Here is a 21,580-nt window from a genome sequence, read left to right on the forward strand (position 1 = left end):
CCAATAATTGTAGTAAGGGTAACATAAAAATGTTACATGTGAAAGACAAAAGGGGATACTATCCCCCCCCAGCACTCCATGTAAAAGGGTGTGTTCTGGGTCTACAAATGGAAAAATATAAGTAAAGTCAATTTCACTTTACTACTCTTGGAAACAGTAGTTTATCCAAGAGAAAAGGTATTTGAACCTTTAGAGAAATCCTAAGGACTTCTCTGACACACTGCCCTGAAGGTGCTGGTGTGTCACAATACAAAGAGATACCTATGTAGCTTGTCAGACACCACAACCAAAAGAAACAAGAGTTCTAATCAAGGCAAAATACTTGAGTGAGAAAAAGGTCTCACTCAATCCAGGATAAAAATTAAGCCCTAAAGTCCATCAAAAGCGCTGTGGGTCTCTAAGGTAGAAGGGAGTTAACACAGAAATGAGGATTCTCCCCAACAGCCCTGCTCTCCCCTCCTTTGCATTGAGGCAGTGTCTGGTAGGGAGAATTCTCAGAAATGTGCCAATTCCCCCTACCTTAGAGACCCCTAGCAACTTTGCTGGATTTTCAGGACTTGAATTTCTTTAACCTGGAGAGAGTGACCCTTTTTCCCACTCTCGTATTTTTAATGCAATTTCTGAACACTGTTTCCTTTAGTTGAGTCTGACAAACTCCATAGGCATCATCTTTAGTGCAGTGACACAGGGAAGTCTCTTAGATTTCCTGAAGGTTTAAATACCTTCTCTGGAATAAACTACTGTTTCCCAGAGCAGTAAAGTGAAATTAACTTTACTTAGCATTGTTCTTGCTAGACCCAGCATACCCGATCTTACAACAGAGTGTTGGAGGGGTTACTTAGTATCCCCTGTGTCTAAATGCTCATGTAACATTTTTTGTTACCCTTTCCTCAATTGACTGGCTGGTGGCAGTGGTTTCGTTTTGAAATACCTTGGTTTTCATTTACCGCGACCGTTCGTGGCTCCGGTAAAGTAACCACGGGAGCCATCTTTTTCAAAATGGCATCCAGCCAGCTTTGCTAAAATTGGTGCCAGGTCTTTATCCGCCAGATCTTTGTGGGAAGGTCCTTCTACAGAGTTTCTCTGCGCACCAAACCAGATTTGGTCTTTTTGTTCATTTCGCGTTTGGCCGGGTTTCTGAGAGAAACCCGCCTCTGGCGCCCGAGTGTCTGGGGTAGGCAGGAAGTGAGGGAGGTGCCCGAAACTCCCTGTGCTTAGTCTCCTAGGAGACCCAAATGCACTCTGTGGTGATTGGCTAGTTGACTGTCCGGCACGCACAGTCACCCTCCTGGGTGAGTGACAGCTAGGCTGGAATGAATGGGAGATAACTTAACAAAAGGCGAGTCTTTTGACTTGGAAGGCAGAGTCGACCACTGGAACGAAGGAACCGAAGAAGAGCTTGAAGAGGACGGCTGCTGCAACTTATGGACCTTTGGTTTGCTCGGTGAAACCTGTTGCAGGTCCGAATCGCCAAGTTTGCATCGACAGAGAAGCCCCTGCAAGGACGACTTCTCCCTTTGAGATGATGGGACCAATCAACTCCAAAGTAAGCCACCTGGACACCCATCTCGGAGCTGGTTGAATTTCCTCAGAGTTGCTGCAGGAACCGTATAGTCAGGGAGAGGGACACCAGTTTGTGTGCGTTACCTTTAAGCTGGCCTAAAGCTTTTGGAAGATCCGCCGGACTCTCACGAAGCAGGACTGACCAAGCCTGAGCCCCCTCAGCAGAGTTTGGGACCCCCGAAGCAAGGACAGTCAACTTGACAGCCAGGAACCGCGCTGATTGCCATCTGCTTTATCGCAAGGAGCTGAAACGCGAAACAGCCACCGAAAGTAAAGTTTGCTCTTTGCCAGTTTTGACAGTGCAGTGCAGGAGCCCCCCCGATGTCCTCCCTCTTGTCCGCATGACTGAGGCCCAGGCACAGTGAGATCTGCAGAGCTGCAAAGGAACAGAAGTCGTCAGCTGCATCTTTTCTTCTATACAAAGGTACTGTAAAACAAGTCTAATAGATCTTACCTCTTACTATAGAAGTGCTTGTAACGGCCACAACTCACAAGTCTAATCAGCTTGTGGTCCTACATTTGATTCTTCTTTTCATCAAAGACTCCTAACAACTTGTGCAAAGACTTTTCCATTGCTTACCAGAAGTGCTTTATCCTTTGCAAGACTTTTGCCCATTGACTTTGGCTTAGCCTATTGAATTGAATGACTCTTCTAGTAAACGCTGAAAGTATATGCACTGCTTTGGAATATGTGTTATCTTGTGTTCTAATAACCTTAGCCTTTTAAACAACTTATTAAGAATGCCAACAGTAAGGTATTAATGTCCCCAGCACCCTTGTTAATGAAGTCACTGGTGGGTGTAGGTTGTGTCTGTGGGCCATCCCAAAAGGGCCTTGTCTGATTCAGCAACTCGGTGTACAATATTGGAAGTATATTTGTGTGTTACTATTCTATTGCTCCCTTCTGAAGAAGGCTTTATAACTGACTGATACATTAATTGTTTATGCAAGAAACCTTGAGTGTAAGAGTTTATTTGAATACCTGTAAGTATGAATCTTTGTAACTCCTCTACAGCTCACATTTCCCTGCTTGAGATAAGCCTGGCTGCTCAACACGCTACCAAAACTGTGTAGTTAAGCTTATACCAAAGGTTGGGTTGCCTATACCTGCAGTCCTAGTTGTTTGTAGTGTTCCCAGAAGGTACTGCTTTCAAACTTTGCCGAACAGACCCGGTAACAGTGGATTTGGAGCTCTGCTGTCCATCTCTCAGGGGACAGCAATGCGGAAGCGGACCAGCTCAGCCGCCTGGGTATTAACTCCTATGAATGCAAGTTGCGTGTCAGCGGTGTTGCCCCGCCTCTTGAATCAGAGGTTTTCCGGACCAGTACTTATTTGCATCTTCTCTGAATTCCAAATGCCCCTTCTTTAATTCATCGAGTTCAGGGTTTTTTGGGGGATGCGTTCCAACTCAGCTGACCACAGCTGCAGATGCTAGGAGTTTCCTCCTCCACCATTGCTCCGGCGGTCCCTCTGCAAGTTGAGTACCTCTGTGCTGCAGCCTCATCCTAATTGCCCCACCCTGGCCATTGAGGGCATGGTTTTCGAATCTGCTGCAGTTCTGCTACCAGGGGCTTGTCCATCTTCCGATCCCCCAGAAGGAGCTTCCTCACACAGCAGGGAGCGGCAGGGGGGTTGGAGCACCTGCACCTGGCCATGCTGCTCTTCTTGGCCTGGCTCCTGATCCTCTGAGACTGCACCACTTCCAGTTTTCAGACGGCAACTGGGAAATCATACAAGAGGCCATCCACATGCTCTCAGTACTTGAGGAAGTGGACTAGGTTCTGCCACTGCGGTCATGACAAAGGACTGGACCCTCTCACTTGCTCCCTGGACAACATGCTCTTTTTCCACACACATGCTTTTTCCACACACCTGGCTCGGGCTGGCACCCAAGTCGATACCTGTCGCACCTACTTGGCGGCCATTGGGGTCCTACTAGAACTCTCCACACCTTTTCAGCGGCCAACCCAGTGGTTAAGGCCCACCTCAAGGGCTTGTCCAGGCTGCTTTCTCCAGTGCATAGAGTGGGACCTCGACATGGTGCTGGTGTCCTTGCAGCGTAAACCGCTTGAGCCGATGCCGTCAGTTGACATTAGACTGGTGACACTCAAGGCGGTCCTGCTGGTGCAATTCTCCGCAGGTGTTGTCCTTATGCGAGCCCTTCACCACCTTCCACAGTGTTCTTGCCCAAGGTGGTCCCCTCATTCCAGTTGAACCAGGAAATCTGCCTTCCGGGATTCTTTCCAAACCCGCAGTCGTAGGCTGAAAGGGCATTGCACTCCCTAGACTTGGAGAGTGCTCAAGTTCTACCTCTCCTGGATGATACCTTTCCAAAATCGTGAGGTGCTGTTTTAACCTTTGGGAGCTCGGGTCCGGGCACCAAAGCTTCTAAGGTTTCTATAGCCCGTTGGATGGTCCCTGCCATTTCGGAGGCGTATGTGGCCAGGGGTGAGTCTTTTCCAGCAGGGATTTGTGCCCATGCAGTGGGGCCAAGGCTACGGCGGTCGCCTTTCAGAAACACGCTTCCTGGGAATCCATAGCAAGGTGTCTCTGTGGGCCACTCTGTCTGCGCTCTAAGAACTATTCCCTGGATACCAGCTCCAGGTAGGATGCAGAGTTGAGTCGGGCGTTTCTCAACCTTTTTGCTTAAGCACGAGGCAGGTTGGTTCAGCTCCACCCATTTGTCTTGTTCGGTGGAATCGCCTACAAGGACGGAGGAAAGGGGACGGGACATATGAATAAGTAGTTACTGTAGTGACTAGAGTGCTCCTAGTCCCCTTTACTCCATGGGTCCCACCCACCTTCTTCCGCCATTATGCCAATGGCTAAAATGCTCAGTATAGGCAGGTATTCAAGCATCGGATACACTTGTGTACATGCGCGTTTATAAAAGCCACATTTATATCATATGTAAAAAGGAAACTGATGTGAGGTGCTGGAGGGCGGAGCATCTGGGCTTTTCCGGGGCTGTGCCTTTGCAAGCTATGCTAAATTTAAAGGGGTAGCTAATCTTTCACTGCCAAAGGTTCTGGTTCCGTCCCTATGTTGGGTGATGTCCAAGCATCGATGAAAGGGGAGTAAGGGCTAGGAGTAGTCTAGTCACGTCACGACAGTGAGTAACTCTAATGTATTCCACTATGCTGTTATAAGTGCAAACCGAGTAGTAATTTGAATTGTTTTCGGAAAGACGTGCTGGCACAACATATGGGCTATGTTACTGTTGGTTCATTATAACAACACCCTGGGATTAATAATCCAGTCTGGCAGTGTTCAAAATGTAGTAGTCAAACATTTTTTTGTTTACCTTTTTTTTCATCTAAATATTTAAAGTTTGTTTTTGCTTTCTTCATTTCTGTTTGGGTATTTTCAGCAAGATTTTGATTTTCCTTTAATTATTTTTGCTGTGTTGAAGATTTCTATGGAATCTGAAACAGCACAAGATGTGTGATTACCTGGTTATTTATGTTGCTCAGTCATAGTACCCTAACAATTCTTAATGCTATGTTAAATTATAGTAACAAAAGATCAGCCAAGATTTCTTACTCCATTTTTATTCTTTTCAGTTTGGCAGCAATCCATTCTCTGCATTGGGCGGGAACACAGATGGCTCATCTGCTCCACCTTTGAGGACGGAAAACAGGGAACCCTTACCCAACCCCTGGAACCCTTCCTCGCCTGCGTCCCAGGCACAGGTGCCCGGCAGTGAAGGGAGCACAGTAAATACAAGCCAAACTACTCCAACGGTTTCAAACCCACTTGGCATCAACGCGGCCAGTTTAGGCACTGGTAGGTAACATGCCACTAGAACAGAATTGTGGTGCTCATCCCTTCTGAGGATTCCTGATGTTTGCTAAGAAAGGTTTTTGAAATTCTTTTGACACAGTTTGTTCTTAAGTATTGGTGTACAGTAAAATTCTTAATTGTTTATCAGCCTGGATTCCAGAATTGTTTATCAGACTGGATTCCACAGCCCATTTCTTTTATTATATTTATAATTCTGATGCTTGTTAATCTGCTTAGAATCACATGCTGTGCATATAGTCCGACATCCAGTGGTAACCGCAGAGTATTGCATCTTGTCTTTCGAGAATCGAAAGGGGACGTCGACATGGGCGTGCCTGTAACAATAGCCCTACGTGACGTGTAGTGTACTCAAAATCCCTCACGCGTCTAGGTCCCTCAGATTGTTTTTTTTCCGACCAGCATACTGGTTGCCTTATGCGGCACTCGTCCAGCGACATTGCTATTGTTATCCCTCAACCTTTGGGCGTATATTATTAATGTTCTCCAGCATTGGATCTTTCATGGATTCACATGCTTAGAATATTCCCTGTCGTCAGACTGTGACCCCTCGGTCTGCATGCCCCGTAGGACGTCGCGGTATAAAAGCCCCGCCCCCGTGGCTCCCTTCAGATTTCAACCGTCTCCAAAGCAGTGGGATCTCCTCGCGTCTTACTATTTTGTACAAGGTTGTGCACTTGGAGTTGGAGTTAGGTAAATCTTTCCTTCATGTCGGGAAAGGCGCTGTTCCGTCTGTGCGCGACGTGCGGCTTGAAAAAAGTTTGAGGGGGTGGACATATGGATTGTATATACTGTCTCCACCCTAATCATTCGGCTGATAACTGTGACATATGCAAAGGGTTTTCTCAAAAGACCCTCAAAGACCGAAATCGACGGCTGGTGGCATGGTTGAATGATGGAGCGGGGGCATACCCCCCTTCAGAGGTAGGTTCCACACAATCGGCAAAAACATCACACCGCGCTGTATCGTCGGAACCACCGGCGAAGAAATCTCGACCGGCGGAGAAAGAGTCATCTCGGAGTCATTCAGCTAGAGCATCTTCTACGAGAAAATCGTCATCTTCGTCAAAAAAGCATGACAAGGAAAGGCTGAAATCCTCCTCGGGTGATCACCATAGATCGACCACGAGTCGAGAGTTGAGTAAAAGCAGGCCAAGTGCAGAAAAGGCGGGACCGCCTAAACCACCTGCCAAGCCACCGTCGACGGCGGTCCAGTCATCGGCCTCCTCCCTACCACTGACGCATGTGGTATCTACCGTCCCACCGACGACTGCGACGGTGGCCTCGTCGACGGAGGTTCTACAGGAAGCCTGAAGTTTTCGATCCGATCCCTCTGGATACTTTACTGCAGGAACAGGCAGCGTTGCTGTCCTCGGGAGAGGACGAGAGCGGGGGAATAGCTGGCCCAGCAGACCTCGGGCTACGAGTGGTTGACCAGTCGTCGACGAGGGGATCCGGAATTCCGGTGTCTGCCCCTCTTCTCAATCCTCAATCTGTTTTGTCGTCGGAGATTCTGTCCACGCTTCAGTCTTTAGTACAGTAGTTGGACCAGAGACTACCTCAGGTAAACCTGCCACAGTCGCCCGTCGACGAGCTGGGCCCGTCCCGTCCATCGACTCATTTACGCAAACCGGCGGTAAAAGATCGCCTGGAGAAAGAATTTAAGGCTGCAGAGTCTACCCCCAAGTGCTTATACTCCCAACCAACGCCTGAATCGGTGGTGTCGGCGGCAGCGGCGAGGAAAGCGAAGACCCAGCACAAGTGCACGACTCCGCCTGAAAACGAAGCAAGACGTCAGGATGCCTTTGGCAAAAAAGTGCCATCTGTGGGAGCAACTACAGTAAAGGCTGCAAACTCTCTGGCTATTGTAGCCAGATACGACAGAGAAATGTGGTACAGGCTGGCTCCGTTGCTGGATCATCTTCCAGAAGAGCATAGGAAGGCGGCGATGCTACTTGTCCGAGAGGGTGAGGAAGCCTCCAATCATGCAATAAACATCGCGGTGGACCTCGCTGAATCAGGCTTCAAGCAAGTCAATAACGGGGTCGTGTTACGACGACAGTCATGGCTTAAGTGTACCTACTTCAGGCCGGAGGTACAATACAAAGTATTAGATATGCCCTTCGAGGGAGACCTTCTATTCGGAGAGAAAGTAGATGAGGCCCTAAAGGGAATGAAAGAGGACTCGGACACGGCATGTTCATTGGGTGCCCTCCAGAGTGGCCGAAGCTACAAGTCTTTTCGTTCCTTTAGAGGGGCTTCAGGTAATTCCAGATTCTCCGCGTCAGGAGACAGATCCTTCAGTAGGTCGGCATACCCCTCCCAGGGATAAAGGCGTGCTTCCCAAACAGCAAACTGACGCCGTAACTTCCAGACCTCCAGCAAGAGACCATCCTATCCGTTGTCAAGAGAGAAGCAAAATAAAGATCAGCAATGACGAGCAACACACTCTTCTGGGGGGAAGAGTATCAGCCTATGTCGACGAATGGGCACGAATAACGACAGATCAATGGGTGCTGGACACAATAAGGAACGGGCATTCTCTACAATTCAAGTGCAGCCCGCCACACATTCCACCTGCGTTCGTCGCTCATTCCCATCTGAGGGTACTGCAACAAGAGGTAACACTCGTTAGCAAAAGGTGTGATAGAATTAGTTCCAGCATCACAGAAAGGTCAAGGGATTTACTCAATATACTTCGTGAAAAAGCCAAACGGAAAATGGCGTCCCATTCTAGACTTACGCGATCTCAACAAGTCCTTAAAGAGCCTAAAATTCAAAATGCTCACGCTCCAGGAAGTGATCCGAGCCGTTCAAGAAGGGGATTTTCTGGCCTCCCTGGATTTGCAGGACGCGTACTTCCATATTCCAATGCGTCGGAAACACAGGAAGTTCCTGAGGTTTGTGATAGGGCGGACTCACTACCAGTTCACGGTTCTTCCCTTTGGGCTCAAAACCTCTCCCAGAACGTTCACGAAATGCCTGACCCCAGTGGCGGCCTGGCTAAGAAGGCAAGGCCACCATGTATATCCATATCTCGACGGCTGGCTGGTAAGGGGATCCTCCCCAGCGTCGACCAACACAAGTTTGCAAGCCACCATGCAGCTTCTACAACAGCTGGGATTTGCCATAAACTTCAAAAAATCCTCGCTGATGCCATCGAGAATGTTGGTGTTCCTGGGGGCACATTTTCGAAACCCAGTCGGGGCTAGTGACGCTTTCCCTTGACAGAATCTCAAAACTCAATCAACTGGCGAGTCGACTACGGCCAAACACCAAGCTTTCAGCGAGAAAATACGTTTCGGTCCTAAGGGCCATGGCATCCTGCATCCATCTGGTGGCCAACTGTCGCCTATTCATGAGGCCAGTTCAGGAGTTCCTGGCGGACCGGTGGACACAGGCCCAAGGATCGTGGTCAGACATGATAATCATCGACGACGACAAACTGCTTCGGACTCTTCAGTGGTGGCAGAGTTTCCACAACCTGAACAACGGTGTACCCCTACAGGAACCGGAGTTCCAGCTAACCATAGTCACGGATGCCTATCTAACCGGCTGGGGAGCTCACATGGGCACTCTTCAAACGCAAGGTCGTTGGTCTCAAACGGAGTCACTCCTACACATCAACGTGTTAGAGCTCAGAGCAGTGCGATGGGCCTTGAAGGCGTTCCTACCACACATCAATGGATCGAGAGTACGAGTGCTGACGGACAATACGACGGCCATGTTTTATTTGAGAAAACAAGGGGGGGGACACGATCCAGGACCCTTTCCATGGAGGCCCAGAAAGTGTGGCATTGGGCATTAAAGCACGAGATATCCATCGTGGCTCACCATCTCCCGGGAGTGAGGAACTCGCAAGCGGATTCCCTCAGCAGAAGGATGGCCCAGATACACGAATGGGAAATGGACACAGTTCAGCTGACGAAAGTCTTCGAGAAATGGGGTCACCCCCCCACTGGACGTCTTCGCAACAAAGGAAAACAAGAAATGCGAACAATTCGCAAGCAGATGGCCTCAGGAGGGTTCCATGGGGGAGGCGTTCTCCTTCCCATGGATGGACAAGTTCCTTTACGCTTTTCCTCTGTTCCCCCTCATACGGAGGACAGTGCAGTAGATATGCAGGTACAGTTGCCGGGTAATTCTAGTGGCACCGTACTGGCCGAGGCAACCCTGGTTTTCCGACCTGCTTCATCTGTCGCTGGAACAACCAATAGCGTTTCCGAGAGTCCCGAACCTACTGTCCCGGGACAAAGGTACGGTGTGGCATCACGACCCGTACAGTCTCAACCTCACAGCCTGGCTCCTGACTTTTCGGAATTTGGTACCTTAGACGTTTCCGAGGATTGCCAGAAAATTCTGCATGCGGCTCGGGCCCCTTCTACCATCAAATCTTACACCTATAAGTGTCGAAGGTTCTGTGAGTGGTGTCGAGGACAAGGTCTACACCCGTTAAAGGTGACTCTGGAGCAAGTTCTGCCTTACCTGCTTCACTTGGCAGAGGGGGGTTCGTCTTTCACATCGATAAAGGTGCACCTGGCGGCCATCTCTAGGTTCACGAGGAAGAGACAGTCGTCTCCTTTATTCAGCGTCAGATTAGTGAAACACTTCATGAGGGGTTTATTTCGAACTTTTCCCCCAGTAAAACGTTTTCCACCAACATGGAGTCTCAAAGTAGTGCTGGCAGGCTTAATGAAAACACCCTTTGAGCCTATGGCCACTTCGGACATGAAATTCATATCGTGGAAGTTGGCGTTCTTAATTGCTATCATGTCAGCTAGGAGAATCTCGGAACTGCAAGCGTTGGTCGTAGACCCTCCATACCGAAGATTCTTTAAAGACAAGGTGGTTCTGGCAACTAATCCTACTTTCGTTCCGAAAGTTCCTACAGTGTATCACAAACACTCGTCCATTGTCCTCCCTACTTTCTTCGCGACCCCATCATCGGCAGCAGAAAAAGCTCTTCATACCTTGGGCGTTAAGAGGGCCCTGAAATTTTACCTACATCGTACACAAGAACTCGGGTCTACTCGACAACTGTTCATCGCGTATGGTCCGTCGACGAGAGGAAATGCAATTTCTAAGCAAGGACTGGCTCGATGGGTCTCGTCGACGATTGCGTTTTGCCACTCCAAGGCCGCTGCAAGGGCATCCTAGAGCCCATTCTACAAGATCAACGTCCTTTTCAGCAGCATTATGGGCAGGAATTCCGCTAACGGACATATGCCAGGCTGCAGCATGGTCGGTGCCCCACACGTTTACCCGCCACTACTGCCTTGCGAGGCAGCATGCTGACGAGGTGCAGATGGGAAGAGCAGTCCTGCGCCATCTGTTTCAATAAGGTAAGCTCTACACTGTGGAGAGTTTTTTCTACCTGTTGGTGACCGTATGCTTTATGGAGGTACAGATATATGGGTAAACGTATTTCTTGTGTACCTATGCATTGTGTATTTTTGTGGGTGTATATTGCATTGCATTCTCACCGCCGTCTTCCGGTTTACTGCTGTACAATCTATTCTAAGCATGTGAATCCATGAAAGATCCATTGCTGGAGAAGGGAATAGTTTCTTACCTGTAACTTAATTTCTCCAGCATTGGTATCTTTCATGGATTCACATGCGCCCGCCAGCCTCCCCGGAATGCAATGTATATGCTTGATAGGTTTGACCCTTCCTACTTTGGAGGGGCCGTAATCTGAAGGGAGCCGCAGGGGCGGGGCTTTTATACCGTGACGTCCAACGGGGCATGCGTATGCGGGCCCCAAAAGGACGTAGATAGGACACAAAAGTGTCAGAAGTTTTCCTATCGGAAAAGGCTATATGTGTACCGAGGGGTCCCAGTCTGATGACAGGGAATATTCTAAGCATGTGAATCCATGAAAGATACCAATGCTGGAGAAATGGAGTTACAGGTAAGAAACTATTCCCTTATTGACCATTATCCTACCGTCCCTTCCATCGACTGCTATTTCCAGATATCCGCCGAAGCCGGTTCCACGGATCTTCGACGGACAGTGTTCCGGTCGGCGCTGCCGACATCCATGTGGCCAAGCCTTCTGGCTGGCCTACAAAGTAGGGAGAGTGTGGTCAGGTTGGACATTTCCTTTTCTAAGAATGCCTTTCCTTTTCCTCTTTGTTCCCTGGCTAATTTCGTCACTATATATTTCCTCAGCTATGATGGGGACTCAGTTTAGGTTTTGTCATTCTTGTAAGGCCAAATTTCCCTGGAAGGATAAACACCGTAAGTGTAATCAGTGTCTGCCCCTTAAGACGAGACAGTTTGTGCGGCTTGCAAGCTCCTGTGTCCGAAGACACTGAAGGAGCACTGTGTTAAGCGGTGGGCGGCCTACGGAACATTGCAGGCCGAGTCTAGTTCTCCCGCTGCCACAACCACCGATTGTGACGAGGGGCCGAAGGCGATTCACCTCTCGGCGGAGCATTCCCGCTCCACCTCATCTGTCCCCGGCCCTGCTAAGCAAGACTCAGGTCCTGCTATGGGGACTGTACACCCTGGCGACAAAGACGCACACGCTTCACACACTAAGAACACAACCCCAGGGACGTCTTCGACGAAACAGTCAAAGCAGTCCATAGCACCACCGGGCACACCAGAAATTTCAGCCGTGCCCGCCGATCGTCTGGCTTGGCAGCCCTCTCTGCAACCGCAGATGTGCCTTGCGACTGGGCCCTCTAAATTCAAGGGCGCTGCCCCCAATATTCAGGATTCCATTGAGACGCATCGCAAGAAAGCGTCCACGGTCGAGAAGGCCCTGGTTCCGCCGAAAGTAACTACGCAACCGCAGGCCTGAACTAAACAACTTCCCGACTCTGAGGCGATTACAGAAAGCATCACAAGGATTATTTCGGCGGATGGTCAAAAGCAACGGTCCAAGGATTTGTTGAAATCCAGGGATAGGCCGAAGGATTCATCGGAACCCACAACGAGGCCTAAGGACAAACCGAGGGACACGGATCAATAGTCTGTCCCACGAAAGGACTTTTCGGAAGGCACTGGAGGGATTTCTTTGATGTTAAGGAGAAATCTCGACGTTCTGCAATGGAAGATCCATTACAGGAGCCCTTTCCACCCCTGGACCCCTCTGGTTCATCTATTCGGACCATGGAGAAGTTTGAGGGAGGTATGGAGAGGCTAGAGAGGTTTGTGGAACTCTCTGAGAAATCCACACCCAAAAGGCCTAGAGAAGAGAATCCCCCTCTCCCTGTGGCTAAGCTTCAAAAAGTATTTGACCCGTCTCAAGAGGAAGAGTATATTTATGACCTCGCTGAGGAGGAGGGTCCTGTGGACCTATACAATCAGTATGAATATCCCTTTGCTGACACTGAGGATGTTCATTTGCACTCCACCGAGGGTTGGGGGGACCACCCCGTCCCGGTTGATCCTCAGTCTTGCAGTCACCTAATCCAACACCAGAACCTGTTGCCTTGTGCTTGGATTCCCCCCCAACCACACCCACTCGACAAGCCTCCCCGGTTGACGAACAAATGGCGTTTAACGCCATATATTGCTACCCAGGATGCGGTTCCAGAAACTGATTTTGTGGAGGACATCCTAAAATAAAACCCCCCGGCCAGCAAACTATTCCTCTGTTAAACTCGATCAAAAAGCAGTTGGCCCCTTCTTTGACGCCTGCCATAACAAGAGCAGTAAATCCTAGAAATTGTTTCGACCTTCCCCCTCTGACCCTCTTTACATCAGGGGCCATGCTACTCCAGATTCACTGGTAATAACAACAACCAGGAAGAGAGCAGGGGGTTCCCCTATCAACTGGGGAGGCAACCCCCTGCCAAGGAGTGTAAGAGGATATATGCTCTAGGGAAAATGGTCACAGCGGCTGCAGCCTTTTCCTCTCGTATCGCAAATGCAACCTTGTTGGCCAGCTATGCCAATGTACAATGGCCCATGCTCAAGAAGTTCCTGAACTGCTGCAAGCTCGACTGCTCTCCACAGTGGCAGAAGGCAAGCGGGTTAATCAGAGTATCCTTAAAAATACTTTGGATGCGGCAGAGACCGCTGGCAGATCCTTGGCTCAAGGCACCCCCCCTGAAGAGGCACGCATGGTTACGCAACTCTGGTTTTAAACTAGAGACTCAAGCCATTAATAAATAAGCCGACGGAGGAGACTAATTTATTTGGAAAGGCGGTTGGCGGAGCGCCGAAACTGCTAAGAAAGATCATTACCCCATCAAGACCCGGGATCAGATCACCTAGGGGCCTTTTCAGAGGAAGGGGAGTCGGTCTAAAGGTTTTTTCGTGGTCAATGTTTCCCTCAGAACCAATACAGCTTTGGGAAATTATTGGTCCTCTACCCAAGGAGCCACCACCTACACCACCCCGTATCCCCCAAGAGGCCAACGACTTGGCAAAGGAAGGGGTTGGAATTCTACCCCTCGAGAGTCCCCGTCCTCAGGCCAAAAATGACCCACAGATTCGGGTCCCCTCCCATGCCTCCCCGGTCGGGAGCCGGCTAACATTTCTTCAAGCATGGGAGGGGACAACTACAAACCAGTGGGTACTCGACCGTTGCCCACGGGTACTGTATAGAATACAGCCAGTCGCCCCAAATCAGACCTCCACGAGCAAGACGCCGGACGCCAGAAAATCTGTGCATCCTGCTACAAGAAGTCGAGACCCTGCAGGAAAAGGGCACCATCGAAGTTGTCTCTTCTACAGGTAAACAAGGGTATTTATTCAGTGTACTTCCTTGTACCCAAAAAGGATAAACCATGCGACCTGTACTAGATTTGCGGCCAGCAAACCAATTTGTCAAGCCCCCAAAGTTTTGCATGGTTGCTCTGCAGGAAGTAATTCCCTGCTCACACAGGGGATTACATGGCAACATTGGACATGAAAGATGCATACTTTCATATTTCAATGTTGCCAGCGTACAGAAAATACCTGATTCATAATACAGGACAAGCACTATGTTCAAGGTACTACCCTTCGGCATAGCCTCAGCACCAAGGGCATTTACAAATGTACTGGCAGTGGCAGCAGCACACCTGTGCAGGTTATCATCCTGGTTTATCCTTACCTCGACGACTGGCTCATAACAGGGGATTCTTACGAAACATGCCTGTCAAATACCCAAAAGACAATAGACCTCTTATTCAGTCTGGGATTCTCCATCAACGAGAAGTAGTCCAGCTTAAACCCCAGTCAAGCAGTTACTGGGGTCTCTAATTCGACCCCCAAAACATGCTGTTTCAGATCCCTCAATATATAGCCAGTCGCGAGGTGACGGTATGCAAGGCTATGCGACTGTTAGGAATGATGGCGTCATGCATTTATTTGGTTCCTCACGCGCGTTTGTGCATGCGTCCAATGAGTGGCACAACAGCCAGTGGGGTCAGGCCAGCGGACACTGGGACGATCTAGTTCTTGTCTTGCCAGCCCTTGTCCTCTCGCTACGGTGGTGGTCGAGGGAGAACCTCTTGAAGGGGAAATCCTGCACCACCTCCACAGTGGAGGCCACTCTCACTATAGACGCATCTCTCACAGGGTGGGGAGCTCACCTGCTTCAACAGAAAGCACACAGAGTTTGGTAGTCAGACATAGCATCCAACCACATAAACCTGTTGGAACTTTTGGCAGTATTCAAAGCATTGAAAGCTTTTCAGACACAACTGCAGGGGAAGACGGTCCTGTTCCTCAGACAGCACCACAGCCATGTACTATCTGAACAAACAGGGGCACTCACTCTCCAGGGCTGTCCAAACTGTGCCAGAACATTTGGAAGTGGGCTCGCAAACACATGTTCCTGTTATCACAACCTGTTCCAGGGGAGCTCAATCTTCTGCCAGACATACTCAGCAGAGATTTCCCACTACCCATGGAGTGCGAATGGCGATTACACAGACATTGTCTCCAACGTTTTCGCAGAATGGGGCTTACCAGAGATCGACTTGTTTGCAACTCTGGAGAACCGCTCAATGCCAAGACTACACCTCCAGGTACCCCCAGAACCGCTCCAAGGGGAATGGACTCTGGATCACATGGTCAGGGAAAATTTGTTTACGCACCCCCACCGACGACTCTACTAAACAAGATGGTGCACAAGAAGGACCAGGAACCAGTCACCATGATATTGATGGCCCCCATGTGGGCCCGCAAACCCTAGTTCGCTCATCTGATGGAGTTGTCTCTATCTCACCCAGTGAAACTACCTTGCCCGTACAACATGTCTCAGGACAAAGGGGAGACACTTCACCCATGCCCACAAACATTGAACTTAGCGGCCTGGCTCCTGAGGTCATAGAGTTCGGACACCTACAACTCCCTTAAGTATGTCCATGCATCTCTGAGGAAGTGAGAAAACCTAACACCCAATATTGCTATTCCAGTAAATGGAAACTCTTTTTCTGATGCTTGTTGTTCTGCTTAGAATCACATGCTGTGCATATGGTCTGACATCCAGTGGTAACCGCAGAGTATTGCATCTTGTCTTTCGGGGACCGAAAGGGGACGTCGGCATAGGCGTGTTTGAAACACTATCCCTATCGTGACTTGTGTAGTACCCAAAATCCCTCACGCGCCGAGGTCCCTCAGATTGTTTTTTTCCGCCCAGATAACTGGTCGCCCTATGGCGGAGCTCTTCATGAGACATTGTTTATCTTACCGAATTGTCGTTTTAATCCCAGTTAAGTCACTTCGCCCATCAAGAACCTATTCGATGAAGACTACGGGGGAATCATCGACGGCTGTGGGTTCCGGCGCCTAAGATCCGGCGTTCGGACTTCCACGTGGTCGGGCCTTCTGGCCGGCCTACACAGAAGGGAGAGTGGGCTCAGGGTTTGCCATACTGTTAAAAATGATGTCTTTCCTCTTTTCCACTGCTTTCCTTTTTGGTCTGGTCACCCTTCCCTTCTGCTATGGAAAGGACTCCATTTAGATTCTGCCCTGTGTGTAGGGTCAGATATCCGTGGAAAGACGAGCACACGTCGTGTAACGCTGGTCTCCCCCCAGAGCACGACGAGAAGCGGTGTTCGCTGTGTAAACTCCCTAGACCTAAAACCCTTAAGGAGCGCCGGTTAAAGCGGTGGGCCGCGTACGGAATGTTCTCCAGCATGGGGTCTGGCATGGATTCACATGCTCATGAATATTCCCCGTCAGGCTGGGAATCCTCGGTAAAGAGAAAACCAGTATCAGTTTCGATTCTGATCTGTCTTTCGTAGTAATGACCAATCGCTGATCTCTGCGTCATACTGACCACAGCCAATGACTGTCCTCTACCTAAGCCCCGCCTCTGGCAGCCATCTTCACATTTTTACCGCACGTTCATGTGTTGGGATCCTCGTGCTATTGCTCTCGAGCGTTAGTGCTATTTTTTCACGTTTTTTCTCAAAAACTTCGTTTTTTCGGTCAAAAGGGCCTCAAGCTCCACCGACTCTGCATCCGATCAACGGGGACCCGTGTCGGATTCGTCTGCGCCCCTCAAGGGTGAAGATTTCGTCGAGCTACGCTTTTGGAGGACTCCAGAAGTTTCTCAGGCCCGGTCATGGCCCAGGAGAAGGGAAGCTCGACGCCCGGAAAGCTGTTCAGGGTCTGCCCTGGATGCCAGCTGCAGAACGTCTTCAAGGAGGACGAACACTCTTTTTGTCTTTACTGCCTACATGAGAACGAGACGCACGTGGAGAAGGACTGTGCGTTTTGCGGCAACATGTCGGAGCGGACCATGAAGGACCGCCATCAACGTCTCGCCAACTGGCTAGAAGGGAAGAGCCCGTCCGGCGAGAAGAAGAGGAAGAAATCCGAGCGGTCTTCTAAGACCTTTGAGGACGCCCCGGCGACGGGGGTCCAACATAAGGCCAAGCACCGCAAGTCCGCTGGCACCGGGAGCGCCGAACGGTCGGGCTCTACGGGCGCCAGGCAGGGCGCACCCTCCCCGGCACCATCAACCACGAGCCAACGCTCTGGGTCGGGTAAGAGGAAGGCCGAGCACCCGGCGAAGCTCCTGGAGAGGCCCCGGTCGAGCTCGAAGGCGGAGGGGGAGCGAGGCAGTGTCCCCCCCCCCTCAAGGATAAGGCGGTGAGCGCACCTAAGGTGGTGAAGGCCTTAATCCATCCGGCCAAGCCCTCTATCGAAACTGTCGCGGCGGCCCTGGCTCAGCCTGTGGAGGCTAGACCAGTGGTGGCGACCTCGGGGCTCAGAGTTTCCCTGCCACCTCGGAGGGAGTCCTCTTTTGTGCCCATCGATAGGACCCCCGTGAAATCCCCCGAGGGGAAGAAAAAGGGGGGGCAGGGCGTCGTCGTAGATTCGGCTTCAACCTCGGAGGAGGAGCTGGTCGAGGTCTTAAACCACGGCCTCGGCGTGGAAGAAGACCGGCCAGTCGGGATGGATCCCGACGCAGGTGACGACGACATCGTCGAGGGTACCGACGGGGCCCCTGATCGCCCGTGTGATTCCCCTCTGCCAGCGCCGCAAGACAACTCGGCGGCCATTTTGTTGGCTATACAGTCCTTATGCTCAGAGATAAGGACGAGACTACCGTTGCCGACGGAGGAACCTCTCCTGTCGGGGGACCCAGAACCGGGACCTTCTGGTGTTCCCCCTACCAAGAAAAGAAGGATCCACCCTCCACCTCCTTTTCAGCCGTCGCGCCCCGTCCAGCCCTCCTCCCTGTCCACCCGAGGGGATAATACGGGGACTGACACGGCAGCGACGGGTACGGACGACGAGGTATACGACGAGGATGTACCGTCGTCGCCTCCCACCAGGGCTTCTCCGCCCGACGAGATTGGATCGTTCCACTCCATGATCACCAGGGCATCCGAGCTTTTCCAACTCTGCCCTGAGGAGAAGAAGAAGGAAGGTTTCCTTTATCAGCGGCGCGAGGCCAAGAGGAAGACGGTCCTCGCAGTGCCTCTATTGGACGACATTTGGGATGAGGGCCTCACCCTCCTCAAGAACCCTTCCACGACGCCAGCTAGAAGAGACCGGTACGAGAAGAAGTACCGGGTCCCGGACACGGCCCCCCTGTGCCTCCGGGCGCAGCCTACCCCGGACTCCGTCATCTCCGCAGCGGCCAGGAAGAAAGCGGGGGGGGTGGGGCCTCCACATCGACTTCCCCACCGGATGGCGAGGGAAAGAAATTGGACGCTATGGGACGCAGTCATCTCTGCAGCGACGACGATTAAAGCGGCCAACGCCTTGGCTATCGTGGCCCGCTACGACAGGGAGCTCTGGTACAAACTGGCTCCCCTGCTGGACTTCCTGCCGGACGACAAGAGGGCAGAGGCCCTGGAGATCCTGCAGGAAGGTGAGGTGGCTTCGGACCACGCCATTACCGTTGCGACGGACATCGCCGATACTGGGTTCCGCCAGTTGGGCAACGGCGTTTGCCTTAGGCGGCGTGGATGGCTCAAGGCTACGGACTTCCGTCAAGACGTTCAGACCAGAGTCCTGGACATGCCCTTCGATGGGAACAACCTGTTTGGGAAAACAGTGGACGATTCCCTTCAGGCCATTAAAGCGGACACTGAGACGGCCCGGGCCCTTGGAGTTCTGCAACAACGACGGACGCCCTTTCGGAGCAGCGGAGGCAAGGGCGCCTCCAAAGGTTCCGGCGGCGGTTTCTCCACCTACCGTCAAGCGGCCCGCTCGTCGTCTCAGGAGGCCTACAGAGGACGAGGCTAGTCTGGCGGACCCCGCCGTCGTCGCCAAGGAGGTCAAGGCGGCAAAGCCTCGTCGAAGCAGGATTGAACCGGCCGTGGGGTCGGGCCCCCACCGAAGCACCCCAGTGGGAGGCCGGCTGGCGAGCTTCGTCAGCGTGTGGGAGTCCATCTCCACCGACCGTTGGGTGCTGGACGCCTTGGCCCGGGGCCACGCGCTCGAGTTTCAAAGAAGGTGCCTGCGCGTCCCCCCCGTGGCCAGGAAAGAACTTCACGTCCCTCAACTTCTCCTGGAGGTAAAGGCGATGCTCAGGAAGGGCGCCATCGAACTCGTCCCAAAGAGGCTTCGGGGCTCCGGAGTTTACTCAAGATACTTCCTCGTGAAGAAGAAGACGGGGGGATGGCGCCCCATCCTGGACCTGCGACGTCTCAACAAGTTCATCAAGGCGCAGAAGTTCCGGATGGTCACCCTCCAGCACGTCCTGGGTCAGCTGGAGGAAGGAGACTTCCTGTCATCGTTGGATTTGGAGGATGCCTACTTCCATATTCCCATCCTAAAGGGGCACCGAAAATTCCTCAGGTTTGTGGTCCAAGGGCGTCATTACCAGTTCAAAGCCCTCCCCTTCGGACTACGGTCGGCACCCAGGGTATTCACCAAGTGCCTCGCACCGGTGGCGGCGCAGCTGCGCCGCGAGGGGGTCCACGTCTACCCCTACCTGGACGACTGGCTCATCCGAGCCAAGACGAGGGAGCTCGCCGTGGTTCACACGGCAAGGACCGTCCAACTTCTCACGGACCTGGGATTCTCCGTGAACTACGCCAAATCCCACCTGGTACCCGCGCAAGACGCTCTGTTTCTGGGAGCGAGGCTCAACACAGTGTCCCTTCTGGCCTCCCCGTCGGAGGAGAGGACCAGGACCATCCTGGGCAAGGTGCAGCGGATGTTGGTGGCCGACGCGGCCAAGGTGAGGTCCATCAAGTCCCTCCTCGGAATGATGTCTTCCTGCATCTACCTCATTCCCATGTGCAGGCTCCGGATGCGCCCGTTGCAGGAGTTCCTGGACGCGCGCTGGATCCAAACGACGGGCAGCTTCGAGGAAAGGATCACACTCGACGAGAGTTTCCGACGAGCGATCCGGTGGTGGGGCACCCGCGCGCATCTGACGGCGGGCATGGACTTCCAGACCCCAGCCCACCACGAGACAGTGACCACGGATGTCTCCCTGGAAGGGTGGGGAGCGCACACCGAAAATCTGCACGCAAGAGGCCTTTGGCTCCCGACGGAGAAATCCCTACATATCAACGTCCTGGAGCTCCGTGCAGTGTTTTGGGCCCTCAGGTCCTTCCTTCCGTCCCTCAAGGGCAAGGTGGTGAGGATCTTCACCGACAACACCACCACCATGTTTTACATCAGGAAACAGGGCGGAACCAGGTCCCCAGCACTGTCCAAGGAGGCGCAGGACCTGTGGCATTGGGCCGTCGCCCAAAGGATATTTCTGGTGCCGTTTCATCTGGCAGGGATAAAAAACACCATTGCCGACTCACTCAGCAGGGAGCTGCGCTCGTGCCACGAGTGGGAGCTACGGCAGGATCTAGTGGATCGCCTCTTCCGACGGTGGGGCACACCCCAGATCGACCTGTTCGCGGCGACGAACTCCAAGTGCCGGAGGTTCGCCAGTAGGTTTCCCCAGGCGAGGAGCATGGGCGATGCTTTCTCGTTCCCCTGGGAGGGCCTGTTCCTCTACGCGTTCCCTCCTTTGCCACTGCTAATCCGGCTCTTCAACCAGCTCAAGAGGTCACGGTGCAGGATGATCCTCGTCGCACCTGCGTGGCCGAGGCAGATATGGTTCCCGGACCTTCTGGACTTGTCGGCGTCCCCGCCAATCAAGCTGCCGGTGGACGCGGATCTACTCTCCAGGGAAGGAGGCGCCATCCTCCACCACGACCCGAAATCGCTGAACTTGCAGGCCTGGCTCCTGCAGCGCTAGAGTTTGGAGGATACGACATACCGGCCGATTGCAGAGAGGTTCTTGCAAAGGCCAGGGCGTCCTCGACTCTTAAATGCTACGGACACAAATGGAAGAGGTTCTCTGTCTGGTGCCACGCACAGAAGATTAACCCTCTACGGATTACGGCTCCCCAAGTACTGCCGTACCTGTTGACGCTGGCCAAAGCTGGACTGGCACACGCGTCCATCAAGATTCATCTTGCTGCGATCTCCCGATACACCAGAACCACGGGGCGGACGTCTTTGTGGTCTCATCGTCTGGTGAAAGAGTTCATGAAGGGACTGTTCAGATCTTTCCCGCTGGTGAAGGCTCCGGCCCCGGCGTGGGAGCTCAACGTGGTGCTGACCAAGCTCATGGGACCTCCGTTCGAGCCTCTGCACTCGGCTCCGTTGAAATTTCTGTCGTGGAAAACAGCGTTTCTTGTGGCCATCACCTCCGCACGACGAGTGGGAGAGATCCAGGCCCTTTCCTGTAAGGCCCCGTACTTGACTTTTCATGACACGAGGGTAGTGCTCAGGACGCACCCCTCCTTCATGCCCAAGGTACCGTCGGACTTCCATCTCAACGAACCCTTGGTG

At 52.1% G+C, this 21,580-nt stretch overlaps 1 protein-coding gene across 4 annotated transcripts in view; it reads left to right on the forward strand.

Moving 5' to 3' along the window:
* UBQLN4 (ubiquilin 4) overlaps positions 1-21,580 on the forward strand; it is a 404,884-nt gene that overhangs the window by 267,456 nt on the left and 115,848 nt on the right. For all 4 annotated transcript variants that reach the window (XM_069607136.1, XM_069607138.1, XM_069607139.1 and 1 more), the window contains exon 6: positions 5,128-5,350. In XM_069607136.1, the coding sequence (XP_069463237.1) occupies positions 5,128-5,350 (223 nt within the window). The remainder of the gene's footprint in view (positions 1-5,127; positions 5,351-21,580) is intronic.

Source organism: Ambystoma mexicanum, chromosome 1p (assembly GCF_040938575.1).
Source record: "Ambystoma mexicanum isolate Mex_15411 chromosome 1p, UKY_AmexF1_1, whole genome shotgun sequence".
In the NCBI taxonomy this organism is placed as follows: Eukaryota; Metazoa; Chordata; class Amphibia; order Caudata; family Ambystomatidae; genus Ambystoma; species Ambystoma mexicanum.